Source organism: Podarcis muralis, chromosome Z, assembly GCF_964188315.1.
Source record: "Podarcis muralis chromosome Z, rPodMur119.hap1.1, whole genome shotgun sequence".
NCBI lineage: Eukaryota > Metazoa > Chordata > Lepidosauria > Squamata > Lacertidae > Podarcis > Podarcis muralis.
The window spans coordinates 10,912,003-10,927,285 of NC_135673.1; the positions used below are offsets into that span (position 1 = coordinate 10,912,003).

At 42.1% G+C, this 15,283-nt stretch overlaps 1 protein-coding gene across 11 annotated transcripts in view; it reads right to left on the minus strand.

Moving 5' to 3' along the window:
• RALGPS1 (Ral GEF with PH domain and SH3 binding motif 1) overlaps nt 1-15,283 on the minus strand; it is a 214,439-nt gene that overhangs the window by 45,474 nt on the left and 153,682 nt on the right. For all 11 annotated transcript variants that reach the window (XR_013391386.1, XR_013391385.1, XR_013391382.1 and 8 more), the window contains exon 11: nt 13,381-13,474. Coding sequence is in view for 4 of the 11 variants with exons in the window: in XM_028715422.2 (XP_028571255.1) it covers nt 13,381-13,474 (94 nt within the window). In the remaining 7 variants the exon portion in view is untranslated. The remainder of the gene's footprint in view (nt 1-13,380; nt 13,475-15,283) is intronic.

The window sequence follows — 15,283 nt, forward strand, 5'->3', positions numbered from 1 at the left end:
GTCATACTCCAGAAAAGGAGTGATAACAATGCTGGAAATGTTCCATTTTCTAAGATTCAGTCCTAGTCTGTAGGCGTCTGTAAGATACCCCTGCAAACTGCAAAAAATTATAAATTTCCCAGGTGTCAAAATAAGATGGTTAGGTACCTGTCACCAGGAACAGTGGTTTTTTAAAAACACTAAGTATAATACCAGTGGTGTTATTATGACCCTTGTTTGTTTATAGGGAGTCCAACCAAGCCTTCTAAAAATTGCCAAAGTACGGACAAGAGCTGGCCCACAAACTAAGCAAGTAGAGCTGCTCTATGCTGTGGAGGCAGCCTGCGCCGCCACTGACAAGGGTGATCCAAGAGCATACCCAGGCTGCAAATCTGTTCCTTCAGAGGGAATGTGACCCCATCAAGAACAAGAACACCATTCACAACGGTTAAAATTCCCGAGTGTAGCCTTGGTACTAGAAGTGTCTCATTTGCTTCCTATCTCCAAGAAAGAACTCTTTTTTTAATTGGCTGCAAGCTCAGCAGCAACTCAACTCAAGTCTTTCTTTCCCAGAACTTTCAATGGCTGTTCCACTTAGGTCATTGCAATAACAGTAAATGCCTTAAATGTAGTCCATGTATTAGACTGCAAGCATGTAGGAAGGGCTGTGCTGCTTTTAAATGTTTGTCCAGCAACAAGAAAACTTTAGGAGCCTTATAAACAAACCATTTCATGTACAATTCCATTTCAGGCCAGCTGGGTCTACAATTCATGAACATCAGGGGTCGGCAAAAATTTTAACTGAGGGCAGGTCCCTCAGACCTTGTGGCAGGCCGGAGAAGCAGCATGGGGGGGGGGGGGAGAGGGAGCTGGAAGAAGAGGCGAGGGGGGCCAACCATTGTGCTTACCTTCCCAGGGGCACGATCCATAGCACATTTCATTCTCAGCAGTTCTTCAGGCGCTGAACAAGCAGCCTTGAAACGATTGCGGCTTACTTGCGATTAAGTGCGTCTTTAGGACTCTTAGTGTCCGTGCATCCAATGGCAGGGCAGGGTGCATCTACGCGCCAAGATGTGGCATCTCCTGGCGGCGCAGGTGGAAGCAGGCGGGGAAGGGAAAGCGGACTTCTAGAGTTGGGGAGGAGCCAGAGCAGGCAGTGGGCGCTGTCTTGCCTCCTTGCAACGGGAGGAAGAGGCTGAGTGGCAGCGGCTCTGCCAATCAGACATCGCGCCTGCTTTACCTAAGTGCGGTGTGGGGACATCTCTGCCAATCAAACGCTGCTGAGGTAAACCAGGCACAGCGTTTGATTGGCAAAGACGATCCCGTGCCACACTGAGGTAAACAAGGTGCGGTGATTGAGTGGCAGAGCTGCATCGCCGGGAGTCTTGGCTTCACGGCGGGTTCCATCTTCACGGCGCAGGCCGGATTTACAACCCAGGTGGGCCTGATCCGGCCCGCAGGCCTTAGTTTGCCAACCCCTGGTAAACATTCTCAGTGGGTGGGAAGGATGCATCTAGCATCAAGGAAAACAGGGTGTTTGGAAAATTAGGGCCACCAAAATCTGCCATTGGGTAAAAATTCAATGCGAAAAATATATAACTCAATCTTAGGAGGTTGTCCTGCTCAAGCCCCATTAAAATGAAAGATGTAAAAGAGAGTTCTTGTGTGGCTCTCATTCAAACCAATGGTTTATGTATGAGAACTTTGTGAAGAACTGGTCCCACAATAACTACTTGAGCACAGAGCAAATCTATTACCCAAGTTTCAGTTTTATAAAAAGTTAAGACATATCAGATTAAAGACACAAATGCAGTGGATAGTCTTGCACTGACTCTTATCTTAGGCTTTAAAATGTATAGATTTGTTATTTATAAAGTTATTATTGTAAATGAATCCCTCATTTTCATGGAAGGAAAAGCTCAAAAGACATATTTTTAAATTCCCATTTGTCGGATTTCAGCATCTGAAAAATGACGACATGCTTCTTGTAAAAAGCAAGCAATGCTGAGGAAGTTACAATAAATACAGCCCACAACACACCGCCTCTGATGTGGTTAAAGGAATTTTTAGAGGGGAGGTTTTCCCCCCGCAATGTTAAGTTTTTAAACTTGATGTAATTAAATGCTCATCTTTGGGGAATTGCCCAAAACATGCATAAATAATCCAACAGCTTTCACAGCATCCTGTCCCTGGACCTTCATCCACTATGGTGGCTATACAAGTGTTCTAGTGATTGTCAATTCATTATTGTGCAGATCCTCTTTTAACCTCGTATAGCTTTGGAGGCTGGCCTTTTCCATACTATTCCAGATGTTTATTTATCCAGTCTGGATGACTGTTTTCTTTATGAAAAGGTTTTATGAGTTTATTTCAGGCCTCCTGTTGGAACAGATTCTTGGCCGATCTTGGACAATTGTGCAGTTTCAGGGTGTAATCTAAGATTTAAAAAAACTTACACATGAGGCATTTTTTCCTTCATCTTGGATTCACTTCACACAATTACTTGCATATTGGCCAAAGTGAAAGTCATGGCAACAGTGTAGTATAAGGCTGCCCTGCATTTGCGCTCATCTCAGTTTTCGTGTCAAAAGTAGTTTGGAGTGCAGAGCTGGAGAAGCATTTCCTGAAGAAAACTTTAATTAATTTAATGTTGTTGTTGTTGTTGTTGTTGCTGCTGCTGCTGCTGCTGCTGTTTCTGAAGTTACTTGCTGATTCTACTTCCCCTATCTGCTGCTGCATCACTGTTATTTTTCCTTGCACGGCTTGGGAGTGAAAGAAGGAAGGGATAGAAGCTTCAGATATGTTTGGGCTTTTTTGCTCAAGGGCGTGTCAAGCAGAGGTGGAGAGTATCAGGATTTTCCATCCTGTTTTTGCAGTTAGCCAGCATTAAAAGAACTGGTGGCATTGTAACACCTTGTCAGTCCTCCAACAAAGCAAAAGGATTCATGGTGGGGTATTGGCTAGTCACAGAGGAGGTGGTGAGACAGCAAACCAGAACTTGGTGAGACAAACTGCAGTTTGAATGAATGTCTGTCAGCTGAATCTTGGCTTGTTCAACACCAGTTTAAACTATGGTTTAGCACTGCATCCAAAGTGACATTAATGTAAGACCTCTGGTCACTCATGCTTACTAGAGAGAGCCTATGCCACAGATAGTTGAATCCCTAGTGATGTATTTAATTACAATCATACCTCAGGTTGAAGTAGCTTCGGGTTGAGCGTTTTCGGGTTGCGCTCCGCAGCGACCTGGAAGTAACAGACCACGTCACTTCCTGGTTTTGCTGCTCGCACATGTGCAGATGCTCAAAATGACGTCACGCGCATGTGCGGAAGGGCGAATCATGACCGCGCAGATGCAGGTTGTGTTCACTTCAGGATGCGAACGGGGCTCCGGAACGGATCCTGTTCGCATCCAGAGGTACCACTGTATTCAATTATTTGACAGTATTCTCACTCATTTTTTTTTCTTACATGAGACTGATACATGTGACACTCCACAGATTTTGTTGGAGTAGCTCAATGCTATTTTACTAGAATCAATTATTCTAAAGAGAGAGAAAGGAGGAGACAGTGAAAGAAACTCCAGATTGTTTGAATGTATGTTAGCTGGATCTTGGCATGAGTTCAAAATATGGTTTAGCAATGTATCCAAAGTTAGTTCAGAATTACTGTGGCCCACCCACCAGTCATAAAATGATGGTGTAGGGGCACAGCCAGTCACAAAGTGGTGGAGGTGGAATTTGGACTCATCAGTTGTGGTTGTTTTCTATTGATATCTAACCCTTCTCTGGAAATTGCTTCTTTTTCTCCCCCTCAGTCCATTCATTTTGCCTCCTTCCTTCCCATTTCCTCCTTTTCTTCCCTCACACTCCACCAGTCATTTTGTCCAGCCAGTCTCTCCTTTTTCTTTCCATTACTTAACACAGTATCCTACAGCCCTGCTCTCTGACATCTGCTACACATGTGTATTGGTTGAATCAAAAGACTGTAGCAGGGATAAGGAACCTGAGGCCCAGGGGACAAATGCAGTCCTCCAAACCTTTCTACCAGTCCCCTGGGACTCTTCCTACACCACAACCCATGCCACCCTCTTCAATGGTTCTTCTCCACACCCACTAAGTGCTTTTGACAAGTTGGATAGTGTTCTTAAACTGTGATGATGCTTATTGCTTCCTTTTTTAAATGTCAACAACTGAGTTTGTAACCTACTGTAATCATATCCTGGCCCAAATCCTGAAAATTTGTTCCATCAGTATTTCATTCTGGTTTCAAGCCTACAAAATTATTCTCAGAGTCTTGGTCCATGACCTGATTATTCAAGAGATTTTATTGGCCAATAAATTATTATTATCCCAAACATGTATATCTTGTTTCCTAAGGGCAGGAGTGGGTTTTGCCACTCATTACTGGCCTGGATATCTGCCTGGTGTCCCTAAATATTGGCAACTCCACTCCACCCTATGGAACTTAAATGGAGAACATAGTTCAGTTAGTACCTCTGCAGGTGGTTTTGTTAAAAGGAAAAAGGAAAAGGGGAAAAAAGCAAGAAAAAAACTTTGGAGAAACCATTTGATGTTTGATTTGGCACTACTCTTACTTGAACTTTCAGATCTGAGGAAGCAGAATTCAGTTCCCAGACGGGTGCCCTGGTGAGGAAGCATGGCACGCTACCCTCTGGCACAGAATACGTCTATCAATTGTGCTTAAAGTTCAACCACTTACAATTTGTTAAGCATTTGGCTGAGATGTATCTCTAATCATTCCAGGCAAGCAAAGAGTAAGGGGGAGTTTTATAAAAATCTGTTTGTAGGTTCAAAATCATGTTCACTGACTTATTTCCCCTTAACACTCTTTATTTTTATTCACAGTTTATGAATTTAGAAATGCAAAGAAGATACACTGAGCATCTCATTAAATTACTACTGACAATTCAAAACAAAGAAGGCACCATATTTATTGCATAGCTCTATCCACCTACAATGCAAGCACCTGTTTAAACCAAAACTGGTAACATGAAACTGTATCACAAAATAGGGGAAGACTCTATCTTTAGCAAAACATGTTAATTTCGGCAAGCTGCAAAGGCTTTTCTCAGAAGCCTAATGTAAATAGTGCAAACCTTACAGGAAATTATTTTGACAATTTCACCAGACTGAAATTCATACCAAAATTTCTGACCATACTCAGTAGCTCTAATACAGGCTTCCTCAACCTCAGCCCTCCAGATGTTCTTGGCCTACAACTCCCATGATCCCTAGCTAGCAGGACCAGTGGTCATGGATGATGGGAATTGTAGTCTCAAAAAATAACTTTTTAGCAGGCACCACAAACAAAAAAAGCAGTAGGTACTTAATTTATCTCTGAGGAGCAATCAATCCACAGGGTGCATGTGACAATAGAAAAGGCATTCCTCCTGGTTGTCACAAAACAAATCTCTGCAGGCTATGGAACAACCGAGAAGGCCTTGTTTCAAGAGCTTAATGATATAAAATATAATGTAAAGAAAGAGTTTGAACATCCCTTCCTTTCTTTGTGTCTTGATGTAGAGGGTTTGTTGGCAGGAAATTAACCTCAGAATTTTTAACAGGCTAATGCTTTCAGAGCAGAAGTACCTTCTAACCAACAGTCTCTCTAGTCTTTATGGTAAGGTAGAGAACTACAAGGGTCTTTCATTATCCTATTTCTACTCTGCTTTCCCCTCTGATCTGTATGAAACCCTGCAGAAGACTTCAGTTCTCTACTTCCTGCAATGAAGTAGGTAAAGGTAAAGGGACCCCTGACTATTAGGTCCAGTCGTGGACTCTGGGGTTGTGGCGCTCATCTCGCTTTATTGGCCGAGGGAGCCGGCGTACAGCTTCCGGGTCATGTGGCCAGCATAACTAAGCCGCTTTTGGCGAACCAGAGCAGCGCACGGAAACGCCGTTTACCTTCCCGCCAGAGAGGTACCTATTTATCTACTTGCACTTTGAGGTGCTTTCGAACTGCTAGGTGGGCAGGAGCTGGGACTGAGCAATGGGCGCTCACCCCGTTGCGCGGATTCGAACTGCCGACCTTCTGATTGGCAAGTCCTAGGCTCTGTGGTTTAACCCACAGCGCCACCCACATCCCTTTAGCAATGAAGTAGAGAAGAGAAGAAAAAAATAGAAAGCGCTGGATCTAAGGCTAGTCCTATTCAGAGTAGACTCATCTAAAGTAATGTATTCATGTTAGTCATACCTTTTAATTTCAATGGATCTACTCTGAGAAGAACAACCCGTAGCCATTAACTAAACAAACAAGTCCTTTGCTCCCATGGCTATTCTGAAACAACTATACAACCTCAGAGAGCAAGCAAAGTAGGAAGAAGTAAATTGATGAGAAGGTGGAAGAGTGAAAGGTTCTAATTACTCTTCTTGTCTTATGCAGTAGCTAATTCTTAGCCATCCTGCATCTGTGACCAATTAAACAAACTAAAGGGTAATAGTTTCACAAGTCTTTTGAGTGTAAGTGCTAAAAGTGGCTTCCTAGACTGCTGTGACTAATGGAACTCTAAATATAGCTAAGTGTAAATTTGCTATTTGAAAGAGAACAGTTCAGTTGTTTACAAAGTTTGCTCTTTGCACAATAATGGGTAGAAAGAGAGGCCGGCTGGTGCTTCCCAGGCACAATTAGTTAGTTTGTTTGTAAATTGCCACTATTCAACACCACTATCATGGTGGTATACAATTAATTAAGTCATAGCTGCTTCACTGATTATTTACTTCACAAATCTGTTGTAGTTATACTACAGAGCTTCTACTCTGCCCAGATTTCATGCTTTCTCATCTCAAATGCTTTGAGACAGATACACTTGCACCCCTCTTTACTCAAGGTTATGCCCATGTAATAATCAGGAAGTAGAATTTTTAGAGCAAATCATTTTGTTTTTCAACCCTTTGCTCACCAAATTACCAGGAAGATCAGCTCAACTTTATTTTAAATATCTGATGGAAGATAAAATCCCAAGGATATCATTGATGGTGGCTAAAGTTTTGTCAGTAGCTGTGAAAACATACGAACAACACAGCACCTGAATCTGGACTAAGACTAAGCAGAGATTATAATAGTTCTATATAATTGTTATTAGGTCACAGTTCTAAATCTGTTTTGCTATTAGATTCTGGTATGCTTTATGTTTTTATTTTATTTCCAGCCTATTGATTGTAATAAATTGAATGAATGAATGTGAGATGGTGCACGCTGAATCACCTGAGGAATTCTGTTAGTGAAAAGCATTCCTTTTCCACATAATTTTGACTTCTCCCACAATTTCTTCCCAGGCCTCTGGATTTGAAGTCTGTGCAAGAGAGCCCTCTCCTCTGTACAGATGAACCATAGGAGCACTATTCCCCAAGAGAGGAGGTGCTTGCTGTGTCCCACAACTACACGGTAAACCTGGGCTAGGAGACTGACTACAGTCTAGCCTCTCCAAGAGATAGGAGTGTGGCCTTTGCTGTCCCACTTTCAGTGTCTACAGGACCAAAAGCAAAAAAGGACAGAGGAAACTGCATTATGTGGAGTCAGACCATTGGCCCATCTAGCTCAACATTGCCTACACCAGGGTTTGTCAACCTGGTCCCTACTGCCCACTAGTGGGCGTTTCAGGATTCTAGGTGGCACAAGCTGAATCCTCCTTCCATTGAGCACTGGTGGGCGGTAAGGAAAATTTCACCATTAGTGGGCGGTAGGTATAAAAAGGTTGACTACCCCTGGTCTACACTGATAGACAGTGGCTTCCTAGGGCTTCCAACAGGGAGTCTCTCCCAGTCACAGCTGGAGATGTTGAAAATTGAACCTGGTACCTTCTGCATCCAAACAGATGCTTTACCTTCTCAAAAGCTATGTTTTCCACATCGGACAAAAACTATTGATGGCAAAGAGCACAGATGCTGTTTGCTACGGCTCCTACAAGATGCTAGGATCTGTCGCTTAGATAAGCTCAAATGTGCTCTGTGGGAAGCTGAAATAAATTCACATTGCTGGGAAACCAGTCATGAAGGAGATGGTTCCCTGGGTCTTGCCAACTTGAAGTTGTCAATTAGAGGCAGAGAGGCTTGGTTGCATTTGAAACCTAAAGAAAAGAGGAATCCAATTGGGAGGCTGAGGACTGAAGAAATGGAAAGAAATGAATGTTCCAAGGTCAACACAATTTCAAGAGCTGTATTGCTTACACAGGCACTAGCTGGTAATTTGTTCTGCAGCTGTTCAGTGGATAGTCAAGGTGGAAATAGAGAAACTGAAGCTTTCCGGGCAGGGTGTTTGAGCTACATTTAGCATCTGAGTGGGGTGCTTGGTATAGCAGGGGAAGACTAGACAGAGAACAGACCCCAAAAATAATGATAAACCACAGACCTTTCCTTTAAAATCATCTCAGAAATATGCCTAAAATAGGCCTGTGCAATGTATAACGCAAGGGGAAACCAAAGCCCCATTTGCACAAATGTTCAGCCCTGCAAAGGGTTGCCTTCATCCCACATTAAGGTAAAGGTACCCCTGCCTGTACGGGCCAGTCTTGACAGACTCTAGGGTTGGGCACCCATCTCACTCAAGAGGCCGGGGCCCAGCGCTGTCCGCAGACACTTCCGAGTCACGTGGCCAGCGTGACGAAGCTGCATCTGGTGAGCCAGAGCCATACATGGAAACGCCGTTTACCTTCCCGCTAGTAAGCGGTCCCTATTTATCTACTTGCACCCGGGAGTGCTTTCGAACTGCTAGGTTGGCAGGCGCTGGGACCGAACAATGGGGGCTCACCCCGCCGCGGGGATTCGAACCGCCGACCTTTCGATCGGCAAGCCCTAGGCGCTGAGGCTTTTATCCACAGCGCCACCCGCGTTCCCTCATCCTACATTATAGAACTACAAAGTAGCTGTGGAAATAGACCCCCCCAGGCAGTTGGAAGAAAGGAGCCCATGAGCACCTTGGCTTTGTCTATGCTCCAGAACCCTCCACATATAGGTGGAAATGCTAGACTGCAGATTTTTTTTAAAAAAAGTATTAATATATCTATGCAACTTGGCTGGTCAATACAATTTTCTTCTACAAAAGAGATGCGTGGAACAGAAAGGCCCACTAAACGGAACAAAGAAAGCATTTCTTTCTTTTTCTCTGCAGAGATTTCAGCCAGAAGAGACAGGCTTGGAGGAAGTTTCCAGTATATTTCCTGTAACGGAGTAATATTATACAAGGATGAATCTTACATTCTGCCAAGGATAAGAAGTAGCCCCTCCTGAGTCTAACAAATGCTCCTGTTTCAATAAAAAAAGGCATGAAAAGACAGAATGTCGAGAGGCCTTTTTCCCCTTATAAGGCTTGAGCGTGCTTGCTATCTCTACAGGGCTTATGCATCCTTTTGGCACAGCACCAGAAATGAGGAGAAATTCAAATAGTATGTGGATTGAGTTATCCAAGAGGAAGAGATTCTGATGAATATTTAAAGAAATTCATACCTTCAGAATCAGTACAGAGACAGAAAAGAAACCCAGCGCAGGACACAGTCTGGATGCCATTCCAAGACCACCTGCAGAGAAAAACCTGCATTGCTGAGCCAACAAACATGGTCATGTAGGGTCTGTATTCTTCCAAAGAAATGTCTAGGTGGTTCAGCCTCATTCTGAGAACTTTGTCAAACTCTGATTCCGCCCCCCCCTCCTCTTTATTTTGATTCCTGCTACTCAGTCTTTCTAAGGTGTAATACATTTGGAGCTAAAAACAGCACAGCTACTTAGAAAATGTACATTCAGATCAAATGGAAGAGCAAAGGTTGGCCTGTACCAAAATGTATGTAAATACTGCTCACTGTTGCTAGAAAGGCCTCTGTGGAGATTAAAAGCTGTTTTAAGAAAAAAAATACTTTTAAATTACTCATGTTTTGTCCCACTTCCAATTATTATGTCATGCCCCTAAATATTTAGAGGAACCCTTTGTTTTGTTCTGTCCCACACATAATATTCAAGCTAATGGAAACCTACTGTATATATAATCTTAACATCATCGCATGAATGTGAATCGCTGTCCAAGAACTAAATTAGGCAATGTGGTTAAATTTCTGGCATCCCATCTATGAACCACAACACAGGCGCACGCGCGCACGCACACACACACACACACCAATTGCAATTACTCACTTTTCACTAGTGTTACAGGGAATGCTCCCTATGCCTTCAAACAAACACCACAGGAAAAGAGAAAGGTAACAAAAAAATCTCACCTCATGTGGACCCCAGTAATATGTCTGGGAGCTGGAAAGAGCACATATTCTTGCAAACAGAGCTCCCTTTTATTTGAATGGAGATTGAATGGAAGGTATTACCAGAAGCGTGTGTTCAAGTACTCATACTTTTGGAGGCTGCTTTTTTTAAAGCTTGTTTTATTTATAATGTTAAGATATAAACCTTTTATTTATCATTTATGCATTTGAAGTATTTATAAAACCAAGAAATGCAAACAAAACAAATCTTTGGGAAACTGTGCCTAGGTACACATTAGCAGCTTAAAATGGCGTGAGGCTGTTTTCCCCAATGCATTTTAAGTTGCATTGGCACATTGTTGCACAAACCAGAGATGGAGCAGGAATATCTTTATCTGTTGTGCATTACTTGCTTTGTTTCCCCATTCCTGCAACCTTCCCAACTCCTATTTGTGAAGCCATCATCTGTCCATGCACTATCATCTAAACATGTGTAATGGCAGTCTCATATGTACACAACTCAGCTTAGTTGTGAAGTAAGCGTGGCTTATGTTAACAAATCAGATGGAAAGTGGTTTGAGAGGAAACACATCAAACAGCAGTATTTCTCAAGAAACGACAAGCTAGATATAGATTGTGGTTAATGTCATGTTTACATAGATTCAAATACCAGCGGAGGGGGTGCATTAAAGACAGAGTAAATGGTAATGCAGCCTACAGCCTACGTGTTGGATACAATGCATAAGACAGAATAGTTGAACTAAGAAAATATTAAAGAGGAGGTAAGGAGGAGAACAAAATGTATCTCTTTAATACCATGATAGTAAATACGTAAGAGTGTGTGTGTCTGTGAGCTCAGCGTGTGTACAATTTCCATTGTTGTAGCACGTTATTCTTGCTTGCAGATTAATTCTATATTTGCTAATGGCTGTTATTAATGTATTGTAGGGAGTTTATCAACCCACTAGGGATTCCAGAGTCTTCTCATTCTTAACACTTTGTGCCATTTAGTCATATATACCTGTCAAATTCAAACTGATTTCAACATGTAAATGTTTGCAGACTATATTTTTAGAGTGTAAAACCACAAACTCCTTTCCCTAGGAATCTAGAGGCAAGAAGGCAAGAAGAGCTTATACACACATTCATACACGTACATCCTGCCACAAGTAAGCTGTACAAAATTTCACCCCATATTTTTTAAAAAATAGAAGTGATAAGCTGTATTGAAAACATTTTGCAGACAAAGCTTTTTCATCTGGAAGACAGCATGATACATTAAACAGAATTCTGATACAAAAACATCATTACTCCTATGCCTGTGTTCAATCTGATCCAAAAAACAAACCTGTTGATAAGATAAACAAGGTTTTCAGCAGCAAAAAGGCCAGCACTGATTTGGTTTTTCTAGCTGCTGTCCAACATGATGGAATAGGGAGAGATTCTGCAGCATGTTTCCCCCAGCAGAAATCTACTCCATGGTATTTTGTGCAGTCCTGGTGTGGATTCCAGAAGAAGAGAGGTGGAAGACACAGGGGTGGCAAATGCATTTTTATCTCTAAGACTGAGCTCTGGAAACACCAGTTCTACGAGTTTTCAGAGTGGCTCATGATTGGATGGGTAAATGCTGGCTTTAGAATGTACATATTGGTTAGTACCTGTGATGCCACCGACATACCACTCTCCTGTGATCCATAGATAATTTTTCAGTTTTAAAAATTAAATGTGCACCGCTTTTAAAACAAGCTTGTGTACTGCTTAAAAACAAACAAACAGCCTGCCTGATGCATATGGTAGGAGGTGAGATTGTGGGATGAAATGGGCGCTCATCTGGCTTATTGGTATGTATGTCAGAATAGTTTATGAGTCACATCAGAAAGTAAAAACCTACTATAAGCAGCAGCAGCACTTGTGATAAGGAGGATTTACAGAGCCACCCTCCCAACACTGAAAAATTACAATAACAAAATTTAGGAAAGGTGTCAACCAAGAGATTTGTCTGCTGTGCCAGCTTAACTGCAGTATACTGCTCTTTCTTGATTGAATCCATTAATTTTTCCATTCACACAATATCATGGGATCTGAATATGTTTCCAGTGTTCAACCCAAACATTTTTTTAGTAGAAATTAAGAAATTAATGTTCAGACTTTGGGGCTATTGGTGATGTTATCCTGAACTACATGAAGAAGCACTAATAAAGGATGAAACCCTAAGGTGTGCCCTACAATTTGTGAGATTATGTCTAATATTTGCTGGGGCACATGTCCTAATCACTTCCACAAACAAGGGAACTGCAATTAAGCTTGGCTTCCTGCGATACCCGACTCTGGGATCCTAGTTTGTTGCTTCCTAACAAGTCAGGTTCATAAACTAACAGTAAACCATAGTTTAGGCTGGCTAGTAATCCTGGGATCGTGTATTAGACATCATAGGAAGTTACATTTATTTGTTGTTTCCTGATTTGTTTCTCTTACTTTCTCTAGGAGAGGAGCAAAGCACATCTGATTAGGCAGCATGACCTACTATGCTACTTGTTCAACATAAACCATGATATGTCAGAAAACTTGGCTTATCCCAACATGTGACTGCAGACAGTGTCGTGCCTTCCTTCTGGATTATGGAGGTACTGCTACCTTTGTGAAGTTTGTTGTCACACATCTCCAACTATCAGGCAACAGTCACAAGGTAATTCTTATATTTTTATTCTGCTTTGCACTATGAATATTAGATGATGATGATTACAATTTTATCCTGCCTTTTCCTGAAGGAGCACATCCACCATATGATGAAACATCTACTCTACTTAAATTTCTAATAAGATATAATTGCACAGAATTCAGAAGTGGTCTTCTGAATTTAGTCTGTGGGCCTCATTCATGAATTCTTCAATTTAAGTGCATGGGGCTGTAATGCAATAAAACAACAAGTAGGCCTATCTGGTTTTTATTTTAAGTTTTCACAAAACGGTCTTATTTTGGAAATGAGGTTAGATCTTATAGACAAGTTCCATCTGGGGTTTCACTCAAACCCCTGACAATATCATTACTGTTTAAATATCATTTTTTAAAACAACAACAACAAAAATCTAAGTATATCCCTGCCAGGAGCACCTTTTTAAAAACCCTTTTATTCAAGTCTGAGGCTAGGCCATCTTTTCCATGAACTCAACTGGGCCAAAAGAAAGGATGCTACGTACTTGTAGTTGTCGTCTTCCACAAACTTTTGAAGCTCTTCAATGTACCGGACAGACTTTAAGTATTTTTGCACATGGGGTAACGTTATAAGGTGATCTGCATTTTTTAAAAAAAGCACATATAAATCCCATAACTGTCAAGAACAAAAGCAGTTTCAACCACATGCTTCAAACTTTTATTTCCTTGAACTGTCTATGCTGAAATATAACACCAAGCTTTCCCACCAAGGACAGATAGATAGGCTAGTGAAACGGAAATTTCCTCACCATGAATTTCTCATCTCCGAAATTGCCAGAGAGCATTAGACATCTTTAGAATGAAAGATGAGTGCAAGGTGGCACAAAACTCAACCCTCTTCTGACTAGAGATATACTCTATACTTGGTGCCAAACACTTCCCTGCCAAGTTCACTGCAGTCTGATTCTCCACACTGGACTCCTTATGTTCCCTGCCTGTCCTGTGGAGAGGGAAGCCTGTCAGAATCAAAAAGTAGCATGGCAATCATCTGCAATGTGGGAGAGACTGAAACTTCCTCCATCTCTGTCACAAAAGGGATGGATCAAGAGTTCGAGAACAGCATCATGGACCCAAAACTTGATGGAAGCTGTGAAGATATCTCGACAAACTGTCATATCCCTCCTGCCAGCTTTTAAAGGCGAGATATGGATGCTTGCTCATGAGACTCTTTCTCCCTATGAGAATGGTGTTCTTGGAGGCGCGCATTCCTCCAAGGGGCATGGGTCTGTTACCAATCGCAGAGGTGGCACCAAGTTCTTGGCAACAGGACAGAGGTCAGCCCCTCTATTATTATTTATTGAATTTATATACCGCTCTATACCCGAAGGTCTCAGGGCAGTTCATCTAGTTCAGGGACGGCCAACAGGTAGATTGTGATCTACTGGTAGATCGCGGGATGCCTGTGGTAGATCACAGTAGATCGTGGGACCCCTCCCATCCCCCTTCAAAAAAACAACAACTGAACAACTTTGGTCAATCCAGTGGGTAGATCACTGCCAGTTTTTTTTTAATTGTGGGAATAGACTGCAGTCTCTTGGAAGTTGGACAAGCCTGTAGTTCTTCAGTCTCCCCTCCTGGCTGGTTGACCCATTGTTGGGAACTGCCTTGCATTTCCTGGCTTTTAAACACAAAGGGGAAGAGACTCTACCCTCCCTCTTGGCTGCTCCCTGCTGATGCATCCTTCACACTCTCCTCTTCTTCTTCCTCATCTGACAGCAACCACTACTCCTGCTCTGAGCCAGTCAGGATCTAGTGGATCATGACAAAGCCTAAACTACCTATGGCTGGGCCCCTAGTTGCTGTAACAACATTCAACAGTTCAGCTCCTTACATTGGGAGATCTGAGTGGCTCCTCCCACTGGAGATGCATTCGAGATTGGCCCTGTCTACAAGTTCCATTAGAGGTGCCACCTCAAAGAAGTCTAATGCCCTCTGGAGCCTCAGAAAAATCTGATTTCATTGGGCAGAGAATGTAAGTACTGTATTGAGATCAAATCTTCTCTCATTAGGTATGAACACAATAGCTTTTATGGAAATATGTAGTGGAAAATGACAATTGGTAGAACATCACATTTTTTTGTTATCCAGATCTCTCCTGAATGGATGAAATAAATGGTATATAAATACTGTAAATAATAGAATATAAATAATATTCATAAGGGAAATGGAGGGAGATTATAACACAAAGAGGCACAGCTGGAAAAGTCTGAGGACAGGTTGCAAGGGAAACTGCAGCTATAGAACAAGTCTACATTACATTATTTATTATGATAATTCAAAAGCCATGCCACTAATTCTGGCAGAAAAAGGCAAAGATTTTCTAGAAATCAGAGTAGGCCACAAGCTCATAGGAAGCACTGAACCTCTCAAGTGGAATTTGGCCATAAC